Source organism: Ochotona curzoniae, unplaced genomic scaffold (genome assembly GCF_017591425.1).
Source record: "Ochotona curzoniae isolate NIBS_2020 unplaced genomic scaffold, NIBS_Ocur_1.0 contig_4792, whole genome shotgun sequence".
Lineage (NCBI taxonomy): Eukaryota > Metazoa > Chordata > Mammalia > Lagomorpha > Ochotonidae > Ochotona > Ochotona curzoniae.
The window spans coordinates 8,713,872-8,737,986 of NW_024466389.1; the positions used below are offsets into that span (position 1 = coordinate 8,713,872).

The 24,115-nt window shown below is 54.5% G+C and overlaps 1 protein-coding gene across 1 annotated transcript in view; it reads left to right on the forward strand.

The window, feature by feature from the left end:
* The window catches only part of FHAD1 (forkhead associated phosphopeptide binding domain 1), a 108,526-nt gene that overhangs the window by 49,028 nt on the left and 35,383 nt on the right, over positions 1-24,115 (forward strand). Inside the window, exons 13-23 of the mRNA XM_040987613.1 lie at positions 438-633; positions 8,522-8,592; positions 10,055-10,207; positions 11,916-12,023; positions 12,217-12,324; positions 14,607-14,714; positions 18,078-18,185; positions 19,385-19,558; positions 20,250-20,475; positions 21,804-21,888; positions 23,323-23,429. Of these exons, the coding sequence (XP_040843547.1) occupies positions 438-633; positions 8,522-8,592; positions 10,055-10,207; positions 11,916-12,023; positions 12,217-12,324; positions 14,607-14,714; positions 18,078-18,185; positions 19,385-19,558; positions 20,250-20,475; positions 21,804-21,888; positions 23,323-23,429 (1,444 nt within the window). The remainder of the gene's footprint in view (positions 1-437; positions 634-8,521; positions 8,593-10,054; positions 10,208-11,915; positions 12,024-12,216; positions 12,325-14,606; positions 14,715-18,077; positions 18,186-19,384; positions 19,559-20,249; positions 20,476-21,803; positions 21,889-23,322; positions 23,430-24,115) is intronic.

Genomic DNA, 24,115 nt, shown 5'->3' on the forward strand with positions numbered 1-24,115 from the left:
TCAGAGGCTGCAGCTGCTTCTGCTTGCTCTGGGAGTCAGCAGTCACTGTTCAAAGGGGATCCTGTGCAAGGGCTGGCACATCATCACTCCGGCAGGAAATCAGGAAACCACCACCCCTCTGGCCAACTTGTGCATTGAACTCGGCACAAATTTTGATGAACTGAAGTCAACCAAATCATTCCGGGGAAATGTGTTTGGCTCTGGGATGGCATTTTCCTAAAACATGGGTTTGCTTGGACCCTTAGAAATTCCAATTAGAGTACAAAAAAAAAAAAAAAAAAAGCCCAGCTCTCCCTCCCACCAAACAACTGGGACCTGCAGGGAAGTTGGTTTCTTAGCCAAGTCACAAACAACCACCACTCCCCACCGGTCACAGTGGGTGCCATGTCACGACGGGGCTCCCCATGACCTCCTCTCTCTCTCCCGCTCCCCCCCAGGCTTGTATGAAAGCATCCTGCTGCAGCAGCGACCTGAAGAAGGAGGTGGCCCTGCTGCAGCAGCTGCAGGTGAGCCCGCCTGTGTCGGGGCTCCAGAAGGTGACACGGGACATCCTGGGCCTGTCGCTGTCCTGGCTGGAGGAGACGGAACAGCTCCTCAGGGATCTCGGCATCCAGCCACCCAGCTCCGACAAAGGTTACTGGGGCTTTTATTCTCACATAGTGGCCTGGCTTGGAAACGCCGCGTTGAGCCCTCCCATGCTGGGAAGGCTTGGCAGGCCTGTGGCCAAAGATCTCCTTCTTGGTCTCCCTCTCCAGTTAGAAATGACTTTCCTTACAGACGCACGAGGGGGCATGGTCCTTGGGTGAAAGTGACACACACAAAGGACAGCTTAATGGAGTTGGTGCTCATGACCGTCCCACAGCAGGAGACTGTCAGATGCTGTACTTTGCAAGGAAGTTCTCTGCGTGTGGAAATAACTGGGCACATGACTGACTCTTCCTGTGCCTCAGTTTCCACACCTGTAACTGGGCATGATCGGGAGTGTCCATCTGTTACGGTGGTTCCGGGCACTGAGACACACAGTACTTAGAACAACGTTCGGTGCCGTGTTCTTTAACCGTCATGTTGCACTCCGTGACTTTCAGTTTGTTCCTGATTTTTTGTCATCAGAAAACCCTACCTGAGTCAGTACATGTGGTCCTGCATCGTCTCCCTGCCTGGCTGAGGGTTAGGGGTGGTGGGAGGGCACTCCAGGGGCTGTGACATCCCATGTTCTATGAGCCCATCCCCCATTGTGGCTTCTTAAGCGGCTTCTGATTTTCTGCCTTTATCAATCGTGCTGAGATGACAATTGTGGTAGACAGTCCTGTTCGTTGGGTCTTTCCGACCCTGGAAGTGGAAGGCCTTGGGCTGTTTTCCTTCTGTACTGGACAGCAGGGTACAGACAGTGGCTCCAAAACAGGCAGAATTCATGCCAGGGATGCCCGGGTATCGATGTTTTCCATCATAAAACAGGAATTGGGGATGGGCACCTGGTGCAGTGGTGAAAGCCCCTCGAGGGATGTACCCACCCATGTGGCGGTGCCAGGGCTCATGACCCAGCTCCACTTCCAACCCAGCTTCCTGCTGAAGCACACCTCGGGCGGGCAGCAGGTGGCCTCTCAAGTACGTTGGGTTTCTGCCCCGCGTGTGGAAGACCCAGCTGGAGTTCTGGGCTCCTGGCTTCCGCCTGGGCCAGCCCTGGCTGTGGCAGGTGTTTGAGAAGTAAATAAGCGCATTGGAGATCTCTGTCTTTCTGGGTTGTTTTTTTTTTTTTTTTTCAAATAAAGGAAAAAAGGAATTCTTAATTTTAAATATTTTAATCAAATAACTTGAAACAAGCCCTACCCTTGCATTTCTGCCACATATGACCCCAGAGGAGGGATGGTGTGGGTATTAATCCCAAATGTCACGCAAACAGATGTGCGTGGTGACAGCTGCAGTGAGGTCTGGCCTGGTTGGGGAAGGCACGGTTCTGTAGGATACTAGAAGTAGTTAGACAAAGGGGATTCTGAGCAGAGAGAGCCCTCTGGTGGCAGGGGTGACAGAAACAGGTGCAGGCATAGGACAGGGCAGGCTGGAAGGGGCAGTGCAGATGCGCCCCCACAGGGCCCCAGTGCAGAAGCGCCATGCTATCCTAAGAGCAACAAGGAGCCAATGGGAGGCTTGGAGTCAGGGGCTGATGGGACAGCTTTGCATTTTGAAAACATCATCTTGGTCGCCTATGGAAAACATCATGGAAGATGGCCAGCCATAAGTCTCCCCTGGGAGTGGCAGGAGGTGTCCTAAGGCAGGGGTCAGAGTAGGGAGAGAGGGTTGGGGCATTGAAGAGGGAAAGCCAAAGGCCTCTGCAGTGGGATTGGGTGTGGCTGGAAGCGTCAGGGAGAAGAGTGTGACCTGTGGGTGCCTGGTGTGGTTGAAAGGATCGGCCCTGCTCCCTTTTCAATACACAAAGCAAGGAGCACCGAGCTCAAGGAGGAAGATGAGGATGACTACAAAGACATCCCTGGGGAGGGGCCCGGATGGCAGCTGTCAGCCTGGGTGTGGGGCTGGGAGATGAGCAGGTGATTTGTGAATATCAGGTAGGCATGGATGCCTGGACAGATGATTCAAGCCTGAGGTGTGAATGCCACCACACAGGAAGGAAGTGTTGAGTGAGGAGCGAGAGAGCCCAAGGCCAAAGCTGGAGGCACTCCGACACATGCAAGACTCCCACGGCCGTTCTCCAAACCGCCCTCCAGGGAGACTGCCAGGAGCTGGCATTCCTGCTGTCATGGGTGGAAGAGATGAGTTCTTTCTGGCTCTGGTGCTTCTGGAGCCCCAGCTGGGGTGTCTTCGATTTCATCCACAAGATTGGGAGTGCTCTTTAACGAGGCGAGAGAGGGAGAATCCAAAATGAGGCAGAGCCTGCCCTTCGTGGTCTAGTACAGAGGGAAGGGGAGGTGCAGGCTGCCCCGCCACAGGGTCTCTGTTCTCGCCGTCAAGGCCAAGCGTTGAGCCTACGTGGGCCAAAGTCGTCATGTCCTTCCAGACTGGAACTAAAACAGACCGAGTTCTCTCCCTTGTCAGTGGTAGGACTCAGCTGTGTGTGCCCTGTGTTCTCTCACTGATAAGATGGCAGCTGGGCACTGCAGGCCCTGCCTGTATAGGCACCACGGGTGGCCCTCTACAAACCTGGACTGTGAGGTTCGGCCCATGGGTCACCCTCTCCACAAAGGCTGCCAAAGGCTGGCTCACACTACGTTTCTCAGACTCGTCTTTTCCTTTCTCCTGACCTCATGAGCTTTGAGTGACATTAACCAGGTGCCTACAGAATTCCTTCCCGTATTAATGTGCTGTGGACCTGTGGGAATGGGATAGAGAATGCAGTGTTCCCAAAAGGGAGGTCTCCTTTCTCGCTGTCCTCGCCCTGGCTGTTGTCTCCTGGCATAGCGCTCCTCGGAGTGGCCGCGGGGGAAGAGGTGGACTGGTGCCCATGTCCTGCGATTACAACCTGTCCATTCTGAGAAGTTGGAATAAAGATAACAGAAAAATAACAACAAGGCTAACGAGGAGGGCCTGTCCTTTGTCCACTCAGCAGAGAAGAGGGAGTTAACTGCAGCAGCGTTTTCTCTTCTAATACAAGCAGTGTTAGGATAAGACCCCAAATGCCTTAACCATGGGATGATTCTCTGTGTTCTAAGTTCTAATTCCTAGCACAGAGCAATCCACATGATTGGGAGGAAGAAGAGGATGTTGGTGGTGATGATGGTGGTGATGGGGATGATGATGATGATGGAGAATGGGGGTGGTGATGATGGTGATTATGGTGGTGGTAATGGAGATGAAGAGGATGAAGATGGTAATGACGGAGAAAGGGGATGATGACAGTGATAATGGAGATGATGGTGGTGGTGATGGGGATGAAGAAGATGATGGTGATGATGATGGTGGTGGGGGATGAAGAGGATGATGGTGGTGGTGAGGATGATGACCACAGGGTCAGTACCGAACCCAAGCGTCCTTGTGATGTGGTCGCCCAGCTTTCTCTGACCCCACGTATCCTCTTATCCAGCATGGGATACATTGCTCACAGCTGAGAGGACAGCCCCTGTCATTAGCTTGGGCAGAGACAGAGCTAAGAGTTCTCACTCCCTATGGTGAGCTACACCACATCCACACCACACTCCATGGCTGAGCGTCTTAGTCTGGGATCTCAGAAGCCCTGAGACTGGGTGATTCACAAAAGGGCTGTACTGAACTGACTCCAAAAGCCCAGGGACACAGGGCCAGTATCTGTCCTGCTCCTGGTGAGGGTCTTTCTGCAGGATGTGGCAAAGACCATCCAGTTGGGAGAGCAAGTCCCCAAGTTGGGTCTCTCTTCCTCTAAAGCCACTGATGTGATCATGGGGACCCCACCCACAAACCCCCTCCTCCAAAACTGTTAACACCTGGGCTGGGCGAACCAGGAGAATCCCCCAGCACTGTCACGTGGTGGCTCAGAGTGTGGGTTTGGAAAGCAGCTGCCAAGGCTTGGGTATCAATTGTGTACTTTTTATATATGAGACAGGTTCCTTGATGTCTTTGTGCCTCTACTTGCTTGTTTATAGAACAAAAAAGAAAAAAATCCTATAAGGTTGCAATGTGGACCCAGTGATGGGAGACCCAACGAGCCATAGTTCCTGGGACCCAGTGATGGGAGCTCCAACGAGCCGTAGGTCCTGGGCCCTCCAATGGAGGGGAGGCATGGCTGATGTCGTCAAAAGCCTCAAAGACCTGCTGCTGTAACCTGGCCAGAGTGCGCATGGCAGCCAGCCTGGGATGTGCAGCTGGCTGTCCTCCCATCAGGGGCCTTCCCCGTCTTCCTTTGGCAGCCAGTGCTGCTGACTTAGCCAGGAGCTAAGTTGGGTTGAAGCCAAAAAAGCCCTTTCTAGGTTTTCTCTGTTTTGAAGATTTTTTTTTTTTTTTTTTTGGAAAAGCAGAGTTACAGAGCAAAGGAGAGACAGAGAGAGAAAGACTTCCCATCTGCTGGTCCACTCCCCAAATGGCTGCAACAGCTAGAGCTGAGCTGATCCAAGACCAGAAGCCAGGAGCTTCTTCCAGGTCTCCCACATGGGTGCCAGGGCCCAAGTGCCCAAGTATTTGGGCCATCCTTCACTGCTTTCCCAGGCCATAAACAAGGAGCTGGATCAGAAGTAGAGTAGCCAGGACTCAAACCAGCAACCGTATAGGATGCTGGCACTGCAGACAGAGAATTAGCCTGCTACCTCTAGGCCTCCTCAGAGTCAGACAATAGGCTTCCTGTCCTGGGGCTGAAGTGGTAAGGCCTCAGAGCTTTACCATGCAGCCCGCCCTTTGGAACACTGCCCTAAGAAACAGAACACACATAAAAGGCTAGGTTGCCAAATCCTGTCCACAGGTCATTTAGATGAAGAGGGAAAATCCTGGAAGAATTGCTGGAAGAATCACTGGGTGATGCCCTGCCATAGCCCAGACAGGCAGGCATGCATGGTGCAAGTACGTGTCGCTTCCCAGCTGGCTGGTGGGTAACAGTTTGCTGGGAGTCTGTGGGGAAGACAGCAAGCCTTTTAGGGGTACACTTGAGAGCCAGCTGGCTACCATTCCACCTGCTCTCTCTCTGTCTCACTGGCTCCTGTCTGTGTCTGCAACAGTGTTGCACGCAGACCCCTCCCCGAAGGCTCTTTCTCAAATACCCAGAATACAAAGTCCTTACAGAGGGAAACAGCAAAACCAGTTGCAGTACAATGTGGATAGTGTGCTCCTATTTTTGCTTTTTCAAAATGCCAGTGTCTGACCTGGAGAAATAGACATCAAATGGTCCCATGTGTCCTCCCCAGCAGGGTGGGATCCCCTGGCCCCATTCTGTCCTTCCATCATGCCATGAATGTTCAATGTTTGCTGCGGGCCCACTGTGTGCAGACTGCGGTAGGTAGACCTGAGGACAGAGCCACAAACATTTGGCTCCCCATGAGCTTCTGTGGCATTTGGGCTTCCGTCATGAACACAGAGGACTTTTGTAACCAGCATAGTAGAGACTTCCCCTTTCTCCAGACAGGAGATTCCCACGGTGATGACAGAACATCACATGATCCACAAACACGACCAACCCCCCTTCCCTCCTCAGCACGTAGGCCTCCAGTCCCACCCCTAACTTCTTTGGATCCCAGCCATGACACCACCCTTCCTACCTCATTCCTGGGTCACGGAAAGCAACTGTGATATCGTAGACGGATCGCAGCTGAACCCTGCACCTGCCTTGGTCCAAGCTGACATCGCCCAGGCCAGCGTGCCTCCCTGCCTTCTGGGTTTATTCCAGCACATTCTTCACAGTGGTCACACCAACCCTTTCCCCTCAAGCCTCCAAGCTCTTTAGGAGAGCAGACCCAGACTGACTCCTCTTACCCACTCGGTTGCTTACCCTGGGGAAGCTGTGGTGGTTTCTTTATGGGCTGTGGGTGATGAGTACAAAACACACGCGAAACTCTTGGTGTGGCAGCGGTGCCCAGCCAGTGCCAAGCAGCTTGTAGCTCTCACCATGATGTTACTAACCTCTCTCGTTCATGCAAGAAGAACTCCTCCGTAGTTGCTTTGTTGGATATCAAGGTCCCCCACATCTCCACCCCTAGTCTTGTCTCTGCTTCATTCCTTCCTTCCTCACAGTACCCTCCTTCCGGAGGCAGCTCTCCTCTCCCTGGGTCCCCCTCCCCCTTCTTCCCAGTGTACTTGAGCCCCTGATGGCAACTTCCTTTTCCGGCATCCATGGCCTTTTTCTGCCTCTGCACTCCCTCCCTTGGCCATCAGACTTGCTCTTCGGTGACTCTGCCATCTTAAAACCTTGGCTCCTCTCTGCTTTTCTGCTGCTCTCACTTCTGTCCCCAGAAATGCAACATGCTCAGTTGTCACTGTCAGCTTCCTGCTCTGTCTTTGCCTCTTGACCTTGGCCCCAGGCCACCACGGGCAGGGCCCCCTGCTGTCCCATCTTTCCCCATCCTCCTCAAGACCCACTAAGGAATCCTGGTTCTCTTTCCTGAAACCTCCTCAACTTGGCTCCCTGGGACCCTGTGCACCTGCTTCCCTCATCTCCAACTGCCTTCCACAGCCCCCTGCCCTTCACACGAGTGTTTCTCCAACATAGTCCTGGCTCCCTGCATCTTACCCCCTTTCCCACAAGAAAACTCCCTCCCCCCAGTGTGTCCCCTAGTCTCCCTACACAGGGGTCCAAGCATTCCTATGAGTGAGCTGCCAAGAGCAGCAGTGCAGGTGCCACCTATGGGTGGCTCATGGCGGGGCAGGGGGCACAGGCCCAGCACAAGGAGGGACTCTCAGACTTGGGGTGTGCAGGGCGGGCCTTGCCAACCAGGCCTGCTCATGTCAATGGCCTCTCCGCCTCCCATATTTTGTCTTGCAGAGTCCCCGGGGAGCCACAAACCCCAGTTCTGCTTTCCTGGGCAGGAATCAAGAGACAGCAGGCAGCCCCTTTGGAGGCTACAGGAAGGATCTTTGGGTCTTTTCCAGAGCTTTCCAGAGCTTTCCAGAGTTTGGTTCGCTGCATCCCTGGGTTCCTGGTCCCTTCCTCCATCCTCAGCTTCAATTCTCTCCATGTTTCCACCACATCCCCTTCTCCTCCGAGGTCGAAACTTGCTCTGTCTCCTTCTTATAAGGACCCACATGATCATTACATTTGCTCTGCCCAGATAATCTCAGATCATTCCCAGAACCCAACATCCTCATTCCCACCTGCCAAATGCCTTATCCCTGGGAATTAGCCAGCACGGGCTGCGGGCGTTGGAACCTGAGTATTGTCGGGGAGTCACAATTCAACTGCCCACATGCCCTCTCAGGCAGTGCTCTCCCTCCTCTACCTGCTCAGCAATGCCCGGCCAAGGAGCCTTCTTCAGTGCCCCAGAGGATGACTGCTCCCCTGCCCCACCGAGACCCTCATGCACCCCACCCCTCTCACCATCAGCAGCCACTCCCACACTGCCTGGTGTCACTACACGTGTTGTGCCTGTGGACCTTCTCAGACTCAGGTGCCAGCTCCTAAAGGGCACGATTTTGTGCCACCACTCACCCTGCACACAGTAGGCCTACAGGAAATGCATGTTCTGGTGTGGGTCCTTGCTATGCACCCCTAAAAAGACACTTGGGTTTGGGCTCCGCCAAAGCTTATCAACCATTTTAAAAACATAAGCTGGACATCAGCCTGTTTTTATTCTCTTTCTCTCTCTCTCTCCATTTATTTGAAAGGCTAAGTGGCAAAGAGAGCTCCTCCATTGGCTGGTCCACTCCCCAAGTGTTTGGGTTCCTGCCATCTGCGCGTAGCAGCCAAGATGCTGTGCAGGCACACTAGTTTGGGACATGGGCATCCCAGGCAGCAGCTTCGCTTGCTGTGCCACAGCATCTCCAGACCCCGCCCTAGCTCGTGCTCTGAGGGTTCCAAGGGCAGCCTTGCCTTCACATACCTGCCCACCAGCTCTGGGTAGGCAGAAGACATGGGAGTGCCACCAAGTTGACCCTGACCTTCCCACCTCTCTGTTCTCAGGGTTCTCTCTGTATCTGATCTATCTTCTGGAACATTATAAAAAGATTATGAACCAGACACAGGAACTTCAGGTAATTCTGTGTTTCTTTCCCAAACCTTTTTTCATTGTTCCTCGTCAGCCATCGTGCTTTTTCAGACAGGTCGTGGGCAGCAGAGACGTACCTTTCGTGTGTTTGTTCATTGGCACTTGTGGAACACTGGATGTTTGAACCCATTTCTTTCCTGTCAGCTGTTTGTTCTACATGCCCCCAAAGGAATGATTTACACCCCTAACAAAACTCAGAGTGTGGCCAGAATCTCCCTGGAGGGGAAGATCTGGGGCAGGTGCTGTCCCTCCTGGGCTAGCCACCATGCCCGGGAAGCATCCAGTTGTCAAGAGTGGGGGTACCTGCAGTGGAAGAAGAGCAGCTACTCACAATGCAGGCAGCAGACTGGCCTAGAAAAACAGATATTCTGGGGACCAGGTGCTCTGATGGAGCGTACCATCCCAGTAGCCAAGGCCATGTTAGTACTGTATAATAACCAGCTACAAAACAGCATCCAGCCATTACGATTTGCTGCCCACATGTCAGAGGTCCGTGGCTTAGGATATCTGCTGACCACAGATGGCCTTGCTCCATGGCCTGGGTGTCAGGTGCCCTTGACAAATCCGAGCTGGCCTGCACAGGAGTCATTCAACTCCACATCAACTCTCATAGAAATGGCAGGGCCAATCACGCACCACTTTTCAACGTTGTGCTTCTGTTATGTGTGCTAACAGCACATTGGTCAAAGCAAGCCACAGAGCTGTGCTGAAGGGAATTGCTTATCAGTAGGTCCACCACCATGTACATAGCCAAAAAGATGGAGCGAGACAAAGGGGAAAAAAGAGACTAGCATTCACGCCAACCACAGAGACCTGAGGCCACAGTTCAGCAAACTTCCATAAAGGACCAGAAGGTAGATAGTTGAGGTTTTTGCATGCCTGGTCTGCAACACACCCATCAAAGGCCACTACAGATAACGTGTGAGTGCTTGGCCCTGTGGGTGTGACTCTGCCCCAGTAAGATTTTATTTACAAAAGCAGACAGCTGCCAAGACTGAGCCAGGTCATTTTCCTCATTTCACAGAGGTGGGCATTGAAGTCCAGAGAGGTTAGATGGTGAAGAAATCAAGGGGAAATCTTAGGTCTCTGGCTCCAAGCTGGATGCAAGAAACAACTAGCTGATCATTCTCATACCTGCTTTACACTGAGCACCTGCTAAAAGCTTTCCCGCCTTATCCCGTTTAACTCTTCCAACTCTGGGAGGAAGATCCTACCATGAACCCCTTTCTCTAAATACAGAAGCATTTAGAAAATACCAGAGCTGGGGGTTCTGTCCACATCGCTGTATCCCTGTCAGGAACTCAGCTGAATATGTTTGTGCTTTTGAGAAAGATTTGTGTCAAGCTTGGTGCCCCGGGGGTGGGGGAGCAATCCCTGAGGAAATGTGGAGGGCGCCCTGCTTGCCCTCCTACCCCCAGCAGCTCCAGTTCCCCTTTCTGTCACATCAGGTCAAGTTCAAGAGTTCTCAAGAAACGCAGCAGTGTGTGCTGCAAGAGAAGCTGCGGGAGCATCTGGCGGAGAAGGAGAAGCTGAATGCGGAGAGGCAAGAGCAGGAGAAGAGGCTGAGAGCCAGGATCCAGCGGCTGACAGAGGAGAAGGCGGTAAGGAGGCCCCGGCAGGTGGCTGCGTGTCCCCCTCCCCCGCAGCAGCGCGCGCAGCTGACATGGCCTCCTCTGCGGGGAAGCTGGCCACGTGGGCTCAGGCGCAGAAATGCCCTAACTCCTGGATAGGTGACATGGAACCAAAATGATTTTGGAGGAATTAAAATGCAGCCTGACTACCAAAACTCACAGCAGAGGCAGGCGTTTGGTCCAGAGGTTAAGATGCCTATACCCAACAGCAGAATGCCTGGGTTCAAATCCAGCCCCACCTCCAATTCCAGCTTCCTGCCTGAGTAAGACAGCAGATAATGGCTCAAGCAGTGGGCCTGCATCCTGCTGGATTCACACACACAGCAATGGCACCCATGGAGGTGGCCCATCCTGAGGTGTGTGTGGGCAGAACAGGAGCCACAGGGCGGAAAACAAAGCCGGGGCAGACCCAGGACCTTGAACCCTCCCAGACTCTCCCCCCACATCCTGCATCCTCATTCCTCTCCCATGGACTTCTCCTCTCCCATGGACTTCTCCTCTCCCATAGGCTTCTCCTCTCCCACGGGCTTCTCCTTTCAGCACCAGCAAAAAAACAGCCACAGACAGAGCACACACATTGAGCACAGAACATTCCAACAAAACATTCGATGAAGGCTGTCACCATGGTGTAGCAAGCTAAGCCTCTGCCTGTTGCACTGGCATTCCATATAGTCACTGGTTTATGCCCCAGCTGCTCCATTTCTGATCCAGTTCCCTTTTTATTCCCTGGGAAAACAAGAGTATAGCTTCTAGTCCTTGGACCCTGGAATGCTGGGAAGAAGCTCCTGGTTCCTGGCTTCAGACTGGCCCAGCTCCAGCCATCGCGGCTATTTGAAAAGTGAACTAGCAAATAGATATTTATGTATTTAAAAAAAATACAGATCAGATTCCATCTGTTGATCATAGGGTTTTGCTAACCCCTGGTTTAGGATGCAGGCTTCAGGATCAAATAGGTCAGAATTTGAACCTGCTCATGTGATGATTCCATAATATGTTGGGCAGCTTCCTGGATCTTTCCAAGTCTGTCTTCGTCCCCGGCAACATGGCAACCAATGGTTATCCGTGTGTCAACAATTCCATGTTCGCTGTTCTTCATCAACCCAATACAGGAAGCATAATTTCCTTCCCCATTGTACGGCCCAGGAAACTGGGGCATCTGTGCCTTCTCATTTAGCTGGAACCCTACAGCGAAGAAGGACTCTGGCACCCCAACACACACCTGCTGACTCTACCGCTCCTCCCTCTGAGTTCCTAGCTCTGCCACCCATGGCGCCTGCACGGGACCGTGGCAAGGACTGACCAAACCACGCAGGCCTGGCAGGGTCCGACACTTGCCGGATTATCCAGGTCTGTTCACCTGCAGCCCTTGACTTTCAGAGTTTGGAGGAGAGCATTGGCCAGGAGAAAAACAGAGTGAAGGACGCCTTAGAGGCAGAACGCAAGCGAGCCCGGGAGCTGGAGACCCGCTTGGCCCATCAGAAGGAGGTAGGTGGCTCAGGGAGGCGCAGAGGCAGAGCCAGGGAGTGCTGGGGCTCCAGCCTGGCAATGCTGACTCCAATGCCCAAGCTCGGCCTCCTGGGCTCTCTCACCTAGAAGGGCCATGGTGAAGGCTGCTTGAACCCCGGGAATCCAACTTCCTGCCACAATCTGTCTGTTCACCTGCGGCCTTGGCTTTCAGGCTCTGGAGGAGAGCATGGCTCAGGAGAAGAGCAGAGCAAAGGAGATCCTGGAAGAGGAGCAGATGCGAGTCCAGGAGCTGGAGACCCGCTTGGCCCGTCAGAAGGAGGTAGGCGGCTCAGGGAGGCGCAGAGGCAGAGCCAGGGAGTGCTGGGGCCATGCTGGCCATGCTGACTCCAAAGCCTGAGCTTGGGCCTCCTGGGCTCTCTCGCCTAGAAGGGGCCATGGTGAAGGGTGCCTGAACCCTGGAAGTCCAACCTCCTGCCACAATCTGTCTGTTCACCTGCGGCCTTGGCTTTCAGGCTCTGGAGGAGAGCATGGCTCAGGAGAAGAGCAGAGCAAAGGAGATCCTGGAAGAGGAGCAGATGCGAGTCCAGGAGCTGGAGACCCGCTTGGCCCACCAGAAGGAGGTAGGTGGCACGGGGAGGCAGAGCTGACGAGAACCCCTTCCAGCTTGCTGGCCACGTGGGAAGTGAGTTCAGGAGCACAGCAGAGGGGGCAAAGCTGACCTTGGCCATGGGGTAAGCTCAGCTCCCCTGGGAAGCACCAGGGTTTCAGGAGCTAACCCTGGCATGGCAGCCATGTCAACCAGGTAAGGAAACCTCTGAAATGGGCAGTTCCGAGGGAGAGAAGCTGGTGCCTCCCACGTGGAGCATGGGAAAGAGGCGTGGCAAGACGAGGACCCCAGGGCTGGAGGCATCCACTGCCAGCCCCTCCCCTGCTGACCCCGTCCCCTAGCAGCACCAATGGCCTCTGCCCCCGACAGCCAACCCCATGCTAAGCCTCGGTGGCCCAAATCTTTCCTCCACTGGGAAGTTATTATCCCCCACGCCCTGCCCACCCAGGGGCTCCTGCAAGTCCCACCTGCTCAGAATCACTTAGGGGCCTGCCCTGGCCCCTGCCCAGTCTGTGCTGAAGTCATAAACAGCTCACTGCCCGAAAAGTAGCATGCCAAGATGTTATGTTCAACCCCAGGATGTTTTATTTTTAATTCATAAAGTGTGTTTAAAACTTCAAATTTCCATCTTCTCTGATATGTCTGAAAATCTGGCCTCTATTTCCACTTAAAAAAATTAGCTGAACCTAGCAGCAGCTGTGGGCCACAAGCCTCACTGTGCCCTCACGCCTGACATGCAGAAACCTCATTTTTGGTACCTGCCTGGCCTCTGCATTTGCAGCTCATCCCACATTTCCACTCTCTGTGATAGACACAGCCAAACTGGCAGCACAGAGACCCAGCACAGGACTGAAAATACATCCAAAAGAGCTCTTGAGTGGCTTGGGGTCACAGCTAACCCTGGGTGTTTTCACAGCTACTTTTGCTAATCCTGCAGGCTGCATCCTGGGTGCAGGAGATGAGTCCATACCTGCCAGTTCCCAGAGAGGGTAGCTGGGGAGGGGTCACTCGCTCCAGCATCCCTTGAATCAAAGACCACCAAAAGGTCCAGGGGGTGGCACTGAATGTCAGCAATGCCAAGGTCAGGGCCACTCAGGAGAGACAAGGGTGTCACTAGCGGGGCCAGTGCATTGCAGTGTATTCTTTTTTGTTGTTATTTTAAAAATTCTTTCTCTCCTTCCTTTCTTCCTTTCTGTTCTCATTTACTTGTGGGACCCTAGAATGTGGAAGCTTCCCTGGGGTCTCCCAGTAGCTCCAGCCTCAGCCCATCCACACTCAGGCAGGGAAGTGACTCCTGTCTCACCATGAGGCAGATCTTGCACACAGCAATATCCTTACGCCCCAATGGGATGGAGTTGGCATCGGCGGTGGCTTGCTGTGAATCTGGGGACCCCACAGAAGAGGCAGACAGGGTCCCAGTGCAGCCAAATGAGGGGTCTCTGTCATCTGGTCATGCTGAGGCCAACAGAGGAGCTGCCGGCTGTGAAGTCCCTGTGGCCATGGACGGGAAGACTCCACAAACCCCTGGGAGAGTCCCACAACAGTGTTGCAGCTGGACAGCCGAGTGTTGGTGGTTCAAACCTCTCCTCCCTGCAGAGCACCCAGCACGCCAGCCAGGCCACAGATAGCATGTTTTTTTCTGCAGGTTCATTGCAGGCTACAAGCCCCAATTATAATGGGACCCACGTTCCAGGCTGCAAACACCCTGGAGTTTACAAGACTAGACCTAGGTCAGGTGGCAGTTTCTGTCCCTTGGTAGTTTGCACACAGCCATTTCTCTGGCGTCTCAGCAAGTCCTAGAACAAAACTGCTCGCCCCCTTTCCAGGAGGCCCCCAGCACCACCCTGCCCTGCCACCAGCCAGTGCCCCCCTTGCCTGGACACCTGACTCCACAGTTAGCAACCACCCTCCTCCTCTGGACTCCACCTGGGGGCTCCATCATCACTGGGCTCCTAGTGATCAGAGAAGCCACCTGCTCCAGGGAGACAAATCCAGGCCGCCTCGCATATCCTGAACCCCTCCATGCAGGATTCACACTTCGGCCTTCCCTCTGACAAACTGATGTCCTGTCCCTCAGCCTGAAAGTGGGGCACCAACAATACCTCCCACTTAGGGTTGCTGTGGGGGTGAGGGTCCCCCTGAGAGGGAAGGGCTGGCAGGGGAGGGAGGGATGGCATGCAGGACCCCCACCAGCGTTTAGCTGTTACTACTGTCACCACCGTCACTGCAGCACCATCGCTAGCTATTGCCTCCCTAGGGGTGCGGGCAACTGAAAGGGCTGGCGTTGGCTTTCAGGTCTCCGAGAACAGCATGGCCCACGAGAAGAGGAAAGCAAAGGAAGCCTTAGAGACCGAGAAGAGGAAAGTTCAAGACCTGGAGAATCAATTGACCCAGCAGAAGGAGGTATGCCCAGCTGAGGGAGGGGCAGGTCAGCAGCCAGAACCTTCTGGAAGGAGCTTGAGTGCCAGGCAAGGCCCATGAAGGTAGATTGAGCAGACATCAGGGCTGCAGCTCCATTGGAAGTAAACTCTGTCTGCCACTCACTCACTACGTGACTGAGACAGGTTGCCTGTTCTGCCCTTCAACTCCCCCCGTAAAGTGGGACTTTGTGTTACTCTGCAGAAAACGCTCGGAGCTGCTCCCTGCACACGGAAAGGACTTCCTGCTCTTTGCCTCAGGTGCCCAGGGAAGGCCCCCCACATACACACACTCCCAAGAGAAACGCGTCCTCTTGCCTTCACGGGATCTGGAGCTGCTCCTCCCTGGGCAGGCCCTGAGGCAGGGACACAGTAGCACCAAGGGAACCAGGTGTACCCAGGAGCAAGGCTACTGAGACAGGCAAAAAGCAGTGCACCTTCCAGGTGGGACACGCCATGAGGACAGGCACGGAGGGGGCTGGGAGCACCAGGCCCAGGCTCCAAGCACCTGCCTGGGCCTGGGGCCCATCCTGCAGTCCCAGACCAAGCCAGAGAAATGCCATGTCCAGGCCGCACCCTGGAATGCAGAGCTTGGGGCCAGGAGACCTTTAATGACCACTTCCTGTAACACAGGCTGTTGGATGAAGTTTGCTTCCTCCTCCTGCAGGGTCACTTGAATCCTCACACAGTGGGCCAGGCCCTGTCCTGGGCCTTGCTCCCCCAACGGCCTCCCCCAGCGCTTCCAGCTCAGAGCAGGAGGGATGGGCACCATGAGTGCAGATGCACAGGAGACCTCAGGGGCAAGCAGGGAGGGCTTCTCTGAGGAGGTGACATTTCCGTGAGAGCTGCAGGGGGAAGAGGGTTTCACATGGTAAAGTGGCCCAAACAGGAAGCGTGGGATCTGAGCTGGCCAGAGGCACACAGCAAGGGAGGTGGATGACGCTAAAGCAGGACTGCAGGGGGTGGGGTGGGGCAGGAAGCAGGAGAGACAAGGTAGGAGCAGGTGAGCATGGTGGGCTGGCAGAGTCAGCGCTGCCCAGATAGGCTGTGTGACCCAGGGCAGGGTTGATGCCCTCTCTTCGTTGATGCCCACACAGTGGCAGAACCATAGCGGTGTGAACTGAGGAGCCCCAGGAGATCAGAGTTCAGCAAGCGCAGTGGGGGTGGAGCAGTGCAGGTTGGACAGCTTCCAACCAAGACTTTGAACAAAGGCAAGTGAGGGCAGAGTCCAGGCAGACAAGGGGTATCAGTGAGATCCAAACAGTGGACACAGGTGCCCAAAGCATCGCCCAGGCATTTGGGCCAGGTTCTGCCAAGCAGGTGACTGATCCTGTGCCAATCGGTAAATAAACACAGACACCCATCTTTCACCTGTGTGTAGGATGGGACTGAACCTGAAAGACAGATCAGGAAGTGTCCAGAGAGGGATGTGGTGCGGTGGGGGAGGGGTAGGGGAGGGGTGGGGGAAGGGTGGGGGAGGGGAAGGGGGGTCTGAGCTCATTGCACTTCAGTTAGTGCCTTGGTTTTCTCCCCTGGAAAACGGGGATCAGTGAACAGATGCATGGTGTTGGGGTCCACGCTGGATTCACTGATGCCTTCCACCCACAGGACCCATTGCTCACATCTCAGGCATGGGAAGAGGGGGAGGAAGGGTCAGTGGCATCCTTGCTGCTTTCTCTTTAAGATCTATTTTTACTGGAAAGGCAGATTTACAGAGAGGAGAGACAAAGTTCTTTCATCTGCTGGTTCACTCTCCAAATGGCTACAATAGCCAGAGCTGACCTGATCCGAACCCAGGAGCCAGGAGCTATTTCTGGGTCTCCCACATGGATGCAGGGTGCCAAGATCTTGGGATTGCTTTTCCAGGCCACAAGCAGGGAGTTGGGTGGGAAGTGAAGGAGCCGGAACATGAACCAGTGCCCGTATGGGATGACGCAATTGGAGGTGGAGGATCAGCCAATTGAGCCAAAGCACTGCTTTCCTAGTTACCTACCAAATAGGACAGGAGTGAGAGAACAGGAAGAGCCCTCCGAGGCGGGGGTGGGGCAGCCCTAAGCAAGACTCATCTCATCTTAGATGAGATCAGAGTCCAGCAGGGTGGGGCAGGGCAGCTGGGGGCCCTTTGTGGTAGGAAAGGCTGGAAAGTGTCCTCCCCCAGGGCCTCACTTTCCCCCAGCCCCAACCCCAACTCCAACAGCCCTCCAACTCCAACAGCCCCCCTCTACCCTGCACAGCCTTCCTCAGCACCACTTTCTTTTTTTTTTTTTTTTTTCCTAAATTTGTGTTTGTTTTACTTACTCTTCCATCTGCTGCTTCACTCCCCAAAGAGCTGCTACAGCCAGAGGTGGGCCAGTCTGGAGCTGGGAGCCAGGAACTTTTTCCAGGTCTCCCATGTGGATTTGGGAATCCAAGCACTTGGGCCATCTCCTGCTGCCTTCCCAAGCCATTTGCAGAGAGCTTAGAAGGGAAGTGGAGCAGCCAGGACATGAACCAGCGCCTATATGGGATGCTGGCACTGCAAGCGGAGGGCTAGCTTACTACCCTACTGAGCTGGCCCCTCATTTTTCTTTTTATCAAATTTCTCTGTGGCCACTTGGTAGAGAGAAGAAAATATGTATTGTGGACATTCCAAGTCCCCCAAACCACTCCACATGTTCTGGTACATCCTGGACATGTTTTGGTCATAGGTGTACATGTGAGTGGTAAGCATGCTTCTCGTGGATTTGTAGGGATGTGTCATTGCCAGAGTCTCAGCAGCTAGCTAATTTTTCACCTGTTGTCTGCCGGGGCCTGTACAGGTCAATGTGGCTGCCCATTCCCTCCCATCCCCAGGTCTATATCCCCCGGGGTTAGCATTCTCAGCTCCAAGTGGTGGCAGACATGTTTTCCTGAGGCCCACCCCTTTTAGCCTGGAAGACACTCCTGTCCATGGCCTTCCTGTCAGCCATGAACATGGGACCTGCAGGGGTGGCTGAAGAGAGCACTGCCTTCCCCTACTCACCTCCCCAAGGGCAGGAGCTTCCCCACAGAGGCCAGGATTGGTGCCAGCACCTACCAGGGTAGCTGATGGCTTGGCGCCCAATGACATCACCTGGGCACTCACCTGACTGTCACTTCCTGAACACCAACCCTGAAATCCTGATGGAGAAACCACAGTTTCCATGCATATGACTCATCAAGATGGGCCTCTCGGGTTCCCACCATGCTGGGCACCCGTGCCCTGAACTCTGCCACAAGGCTCTGACTCACTGGTTTCAACACTGACTCATCGCGGTTTCCCTGGGCACCTGCTGTCCCCTCCCTCCCTGGCTTGTGCACCTGTCCTCAACCCCTGGTCCTTGGCTTGCAGATCTCGGAGAACAGTGTGGCCCACGAGAGGCAGAAAGCGAAGGAGACCTTGGAGAAGGAGAAGAGGAAGGTGCAGGATCTGGAGAATCACTTAACCAAGCAGAAAGAGGTGTGCATCTCTAGGCCAGGCTGGCAAGGGGTGCTGGGGGTTCAGATCCCTCCTCTGCCCCGCTCTAGCTGTGGGACTTCTGTCAAGTTACTCACCATTTCCAGGCCTCGATTTTCCCAGTTTGGAAATGCAGATGGTGCCAACAGCTCCGTCTCTGAACTTCTATGTGAGGCGTGAGTTCTGACACACATGGAGAGTAGGCAAGAACCCTGGATGTAGGCAGGCCACGCCTGTCAATGGCTCATGTTGGCAGAATATCATGGGAATTACAGGAACAGGATCTGATCCCAGGACCCCCAGGCCCCAAGGTCCTCACTTTTAACTCCTTTTCCATCATCTGTGAGCTTTGTGTGGGTTCAGCTGTCTGGAGCAGAAACGATGTCAGAACAGAGGCACCCCAAATTCTGGTCATTTTAGTGTCTGATTTCCCACTTGAACTTCTCCGTCATAATCATCATAATCTTTATAACCAAATGCACTTACTATCACTACTGGGAGCAGGGGAGTACAGATGGTTATGACACCCCTCCTTGTCTCAGGTACCAAAGATAGCGGGGCATGCCTGGACCCTTCCTGGGCCCCAGTAGTGCAGAGGACATATATGCACACATACCATAACCCGTAACTCAGAGTCAGGGCAGGGGGCAAGCACACCACCTGGAAGTGGGTGAATGTTATAGGCAGATTAACATGTTCTAGAAGAACCCAGGGGATCAGATGGGACCAAAAATTTCTCTCAAGACTATTCACATCCTTTGTGGGTCAATCGCTTAAAAGAAACACCTTAAATATCATCCTGGGTTGGAATGTCAGGGCGGGGGGGAGGTTTCCTACAAATGTCAGCTTCCTGGACTTCCCCCTTTCATCCAACTCACCATTCCCTAGGAGTTTCAGGTTTGCTCAGACTCAGGATTCCAAGGGATGCTGGGAAGATTGGATAATACTGCCCTGGAAGGATGATGTCGGCAAACCACAGTTGGTTACAGATCAGCCAAGGATGCGCCTATGCATCCATTTATTTGAAATAGATAGAGCGCCCACCTGCTGCCTCCATCTCCAAAGGCTCTCAACAGGCAGGCTGGGGAGGCCAAAGCTGGATCAAGAACTTAATCTGGTTCCCCCACGCAGGTGGCAGGGACCAAGAGGGAGGCCCTGGTGGATGCGCATCCCAGCTCATTGGTTGTTTGTGCTTTGTCCAGGAACTACAGTTGAAAGGGAAGAACGAGGAAATTCTCAACAACAAGCTGAAGGACGCGCTGGCCATGGTGGAGGAGACTCAGAAGGCCAAGCTGGCTGAGACGCTCAAAGCCGAGAGCCTCGGCACAAAGCTGAGCGAGACATTAGCTGAGCTGGAGGCCGCCAAGACCAAAATGGTATGTGGGTTCCACCTGCCAGGGCTAGGAGCAGGAGGGGATTCTTCCCGCACAGGTTGATGACGGGACATGAGGGGTGAACACAGAGGAGGATGGAGGCTGGGCAGTCAGGGCCTGGGAAGGTGAGGGTGGAGAAGCAGAGGTGAGCCTGGGGTAGGACAGGGAGGGACATGTTGGGGAAGATGAAGGAGGGCCTCTTGGAGGAGGGGCACCACGGGAAAGGGTCTGACTCGCCACGTGGGGGCCACTGGCTGTTTTGGTTTCTGAGAATTGCCAAGTCCTTTGCCTTTTGCTTGGAATATTTTTTCAGTCAAATGTATTGCACAAAAGACTGGGTGTTGTAAATATAACTAGGAATAAGCAAAACCAACTTTCTGCTATGATGAAATCTGTGTCTAGTGGTAGTAAGAAATTCAAGAAAAGCAGATGGTCTCGGGGAAAAAAGAACCAGTGAGACAATGTATGTCTGGCTACTGCTGTGGCTAAGTGGGGAGGGAAGAGATGCCTAATGGAGACCTAACAGACAAGAATGAATTATCATTGCCAGGAGGCTCTAGGCAGGGGGGTGGCACATGCAAAGGCCCTGTGGCAGAAGCCAAGTTGGCACCTGCTGTGCACAGGAGCCATGTGCTCGCTGCACTGGTCCTCTTGTCCCACCCCCGGGCTGACCGAGTCCCTGCCGGCCTCCCAGGTCATGATGGAGGAGCGGACACTGCTGCTGCAGCAGGCAGTGAAGACCCTCCAGGACGAGCGGGAGGCCCAGAAGCATGGATTCGAAGAAGAAATCATGGAATACAAAGAACAGATCAAGCAGCACTCACGGACGATCGTGAGTCTGGAGGAGAGACTCCAGAAGGTGACCCAACAGCACAAAGAGATAGAGGAGGAGATTGGCTCGCTGAAGGAGAGGGGCGCAGGTAGGCCCATGGGATCCCAGGGGAAGTGAGCGTCCACAGGCCCCAGCAGGGAGGAGGGAGCAAGCGCTCACACCGCCCTGCTTCATGCCACACTCCTGCGGGAGAAGCCCTCCAAAGCCCAGATCTGCACGGGGAACGGTGATGGACAGAGACACGCTTTGTGCCCACGCAGTGAGCCGGCACCCGGCGGGCTGCCGGGGCTATTAGGGGCGGCAAGAGTGGCGTGAAGTGGAATCGTGTTTTCCGCGTGAAAGCGTCCCAGGGAGGAGCCTTGCAGGGGCTGCCCTGCGCTGCCAGCCGTTTGCAGCTGGAGTAATACATCCTCAGGCACCACGGGCATTGCCTCTCAAAAGATAAACCCGAAAGAGGCTGAAAAACGGCAGCACTGACTCACCCTCAACAACCAAGGTGACGTGACCTGTAGGAGGGCAGAAGCAATGGGCCCAGCTTTCTCAGACAGCACTGGCAACACTGGGCACCACAAGTACCACCCTTGCAGCAGGCCACATTTCCCCACCGTCCCCACCTCCTCCCTGCCAGCCCACCCCATTATTAGGTGTTTTAGTAACTTCCAGGGCCTCTACCTGCATGATGCCAACCTAAACCACAAATGCCCTGAGACAGTCACCCCTGGCTGAGACTCGTGGTTCTCACCTCCAGCTGGCAGTGCCAGGATTTGCCTCGTGCATTCATCCATCAGCACTCTGGGTTGAACCTCTGTTATGTCTCAGCGCTGGAGCTCCAGTGACGGACAAGCCAGTGACTGTTCGTGCAGTGTACCAACTGTTGACCCTATAGCTGACCCAAGATGAGTAAGGCTCAGTCAACTGGAATCTGTCCACGCTGATCCCGGAAAGGTGTCTGCAACATTGTCATCTCCCCTCCGCTATAAAACAGGCACTCCTTCAGTGTTTGCTGAATGAAAAAAACGGGGATAGGGTATTGAGACGAGGAGCCACCGGGAGGAAGGGGGAGATCAGCAGAGGCCCGCCCTGAGTACAGGTGACCCCTCCAAGGCTCACATCTGGATGGGAAGAGGAAGAAGAGCAGGTGGCACTCCAGAGCTCAGCAGACCCACCTGGTCCCCCCAAATCCATGTATGTGGGTGAGGTGACCTGGTCCTATATTGTAAAGGTACCAGGAAGACTGTGTGGCCTCGGGAGTGAAGAGGGTACTGGCCCATGAGGGCACAGAGCCTCTGAGGGTTACTGGGGTGCTTTTGGGGGAAAGGAGGGACAATGCCATGAAAGACATGGGCGTCTTTATAAAAGGGAAAGATGGCACCCATCGCTCGAGGATAAACACATGCATGTGTTTCTCTACTGCAGCTCATAAGGAAACCGTGGCACAAGAGCCTTCAGTGGCCCCTTCCCCGGACATGGGCACCAAAGAGATGGCATGCGATCACCTGATGTGAGTACCCCAGGTGCATACTTGCCCTCCTCATCATCAAGCACTCAAAGCTGCTGGCCCAGGCCGAGTCAGAAGATGCCCACACCAGGGGCTGAGCGTGGGGGCTTCTGGGTGTTGACTCACTTCCTTGGGATGACATCATGGGAAGGCCTAGGCAGAGCCTGGTCCTCAGGGTGTGGCCGAGAACCAGCAGCTCACTTTAGGAGCCTGTGTGTCAGGTGGAGAGCCCAGGACACGCACAGAGAATACATACACTCACATAGAATACACATGCTTACAATCACACACACACTCGCATGCGAGGGGCTTCCACAGTTTCATGAAAGTGACATTAGAAGATCATGTAGGCGAGTGTTAGCTTCAGGGGTGAAGTAGTCCCTTGGAATGCCTGCCCATATGGGATCCCAGCGCATGCAAGGGGAGGATTCAGCCACTAGGCTATCGTGCCAGGCCCCGATCAACATTTTTTTAAAGATATAGTTGTTTGATAGGCAAATATGAGAGAAAGGATACACACACACAGATCTTCCATCTGCTGGTTCATTCCCCTAAATGTCCAGGCTCAAGCCAGAGTCCAGAACTCCATCCTGGTCTCCTGTATGGGTGGCAGAGGCCTAGGTGCTCGGGCCACTGCTTTCCCAGGAGCATTAACAGGAAGCTGGACTGGAAGTGGCGCAGCCAGGACTCAAACCATGCTCGGAGATGGGATGCTGAGCCCCAACACAGACCCCAACAATATCTTGCTTTTTGGTTTTTGGACGTGAACCTGCCAGGCCTTTGTAAACACACGCTCCACCAATCTGTCCCAGTCTGTTCTAGAACAGTCCAGGCTTCGAGAGTGTGTGGGCTCAAGTGAAGGCACTTAGTGACCAGTACGGGCCTGTGCTGAGCGCCCTGCTGCACCCACCAGGGCCACAGGGTGTCCTCCTCTGCCAACACAGGCACATGCGCAGACCATCCCCCCAGCTGCTGCTCGTGATTGGCTCAGATGCTTGTCTACTTGCCCTCTCCCCAAGTTAGCACCTCCCCTCTCCAGTACCGCCTGGCGGAGCCATCCTCCCTGCCTGCCCACTGCCCTGAGCCCTGCAGTATGGAAGGTGTCCTGCCCACTTAAGGTACCCAGGAGGAGGGGATGTTGTCTGGGCCTGGAGAAATGACGATGAAGCCCACAAGCCCAGCCCAAGGCCAACGCCTCCTGCAAGGTGCATTTCTGCCCCAAACCCTGCCCAACCGGATCCTTCTTGTCCTAACATATTCCCTAAAGAACGGCCCTGAGTGAATGTGTTTTGGAGAATGGCTAAAGGCAGTGCAGTCGCTATGCCCCAGTTGGGGCCAGTATCCCACTCGGCACCTGCTCAGCTGCTTCCTTTCAGGCACCCAGCAGACGCCCCTGAGGCTGAGCTGATCTGACTGGGCCCTTCCTGTGGGTTTCAGAGAGGAGCTGCTGACCGCCCAGAAGGAAATCCTGTCCCAGCAGGAGGTCATCATGAAGCTGAGAAAAGACCTGAACGGCGCCCACAGCCGGATGTCAGACCTGAGAGGTACGTGCGGGTCTCCGTGGCCCTCGGGCCCTGGGACCCTTTGGACAAAGGAAAGATGAGGCTGAAGAGCTGGGAACCTGGGCACAGAGGCCCCAGTGTGACCTGTCTTCCTGTGCACCTGCAGCAGAAGCTGCGTCCCAGACGTGGCGTTTATCCCATGTACCTGTGCCACGGCCATGTGCTCCCCAGGCCCTTGGACCTCAGCATGGAGCGCAACTTCCTCTTGCTGGGAGAATTTCTGTTATTACAGAGGATGAGTCCACCTTGGAGGGCAATTCCAGAACCCCAGATCAGGGGTGTGCACAGCCCCCATACCCGCTGGCTTCAGGACCTGGTACCAGGGAGCTGCGTGGGCCTGCCCTCCCTGTGGCGCACACTGAAGGCCCCACACCTGGTTCCAGGGTGGACATGGGTGCACCGGGATGGGGAGAAGCAGCACTACGTCCCACCTCTTCCGGGCAGAAGCAGCAACTCGGGCTTCCTGTTCCTACTTTGCTCCTCTTTTCTCTCTCTCTCAGCCTCTGCCTTTTCTTGTTTCTCTGTCCCATCTCTCCTTCCCAGCCTTCCTTCCTGTCAAGCCAAGAAACGCAGGCAGGTGGGAGTTGGATGTGTCGCCATGTTAAGGGGAGCAGAGGGAGGGAGAACAGTTTGCTTGTCCCTGCCCTGAGCTCTGGGCCTCCCCAAGC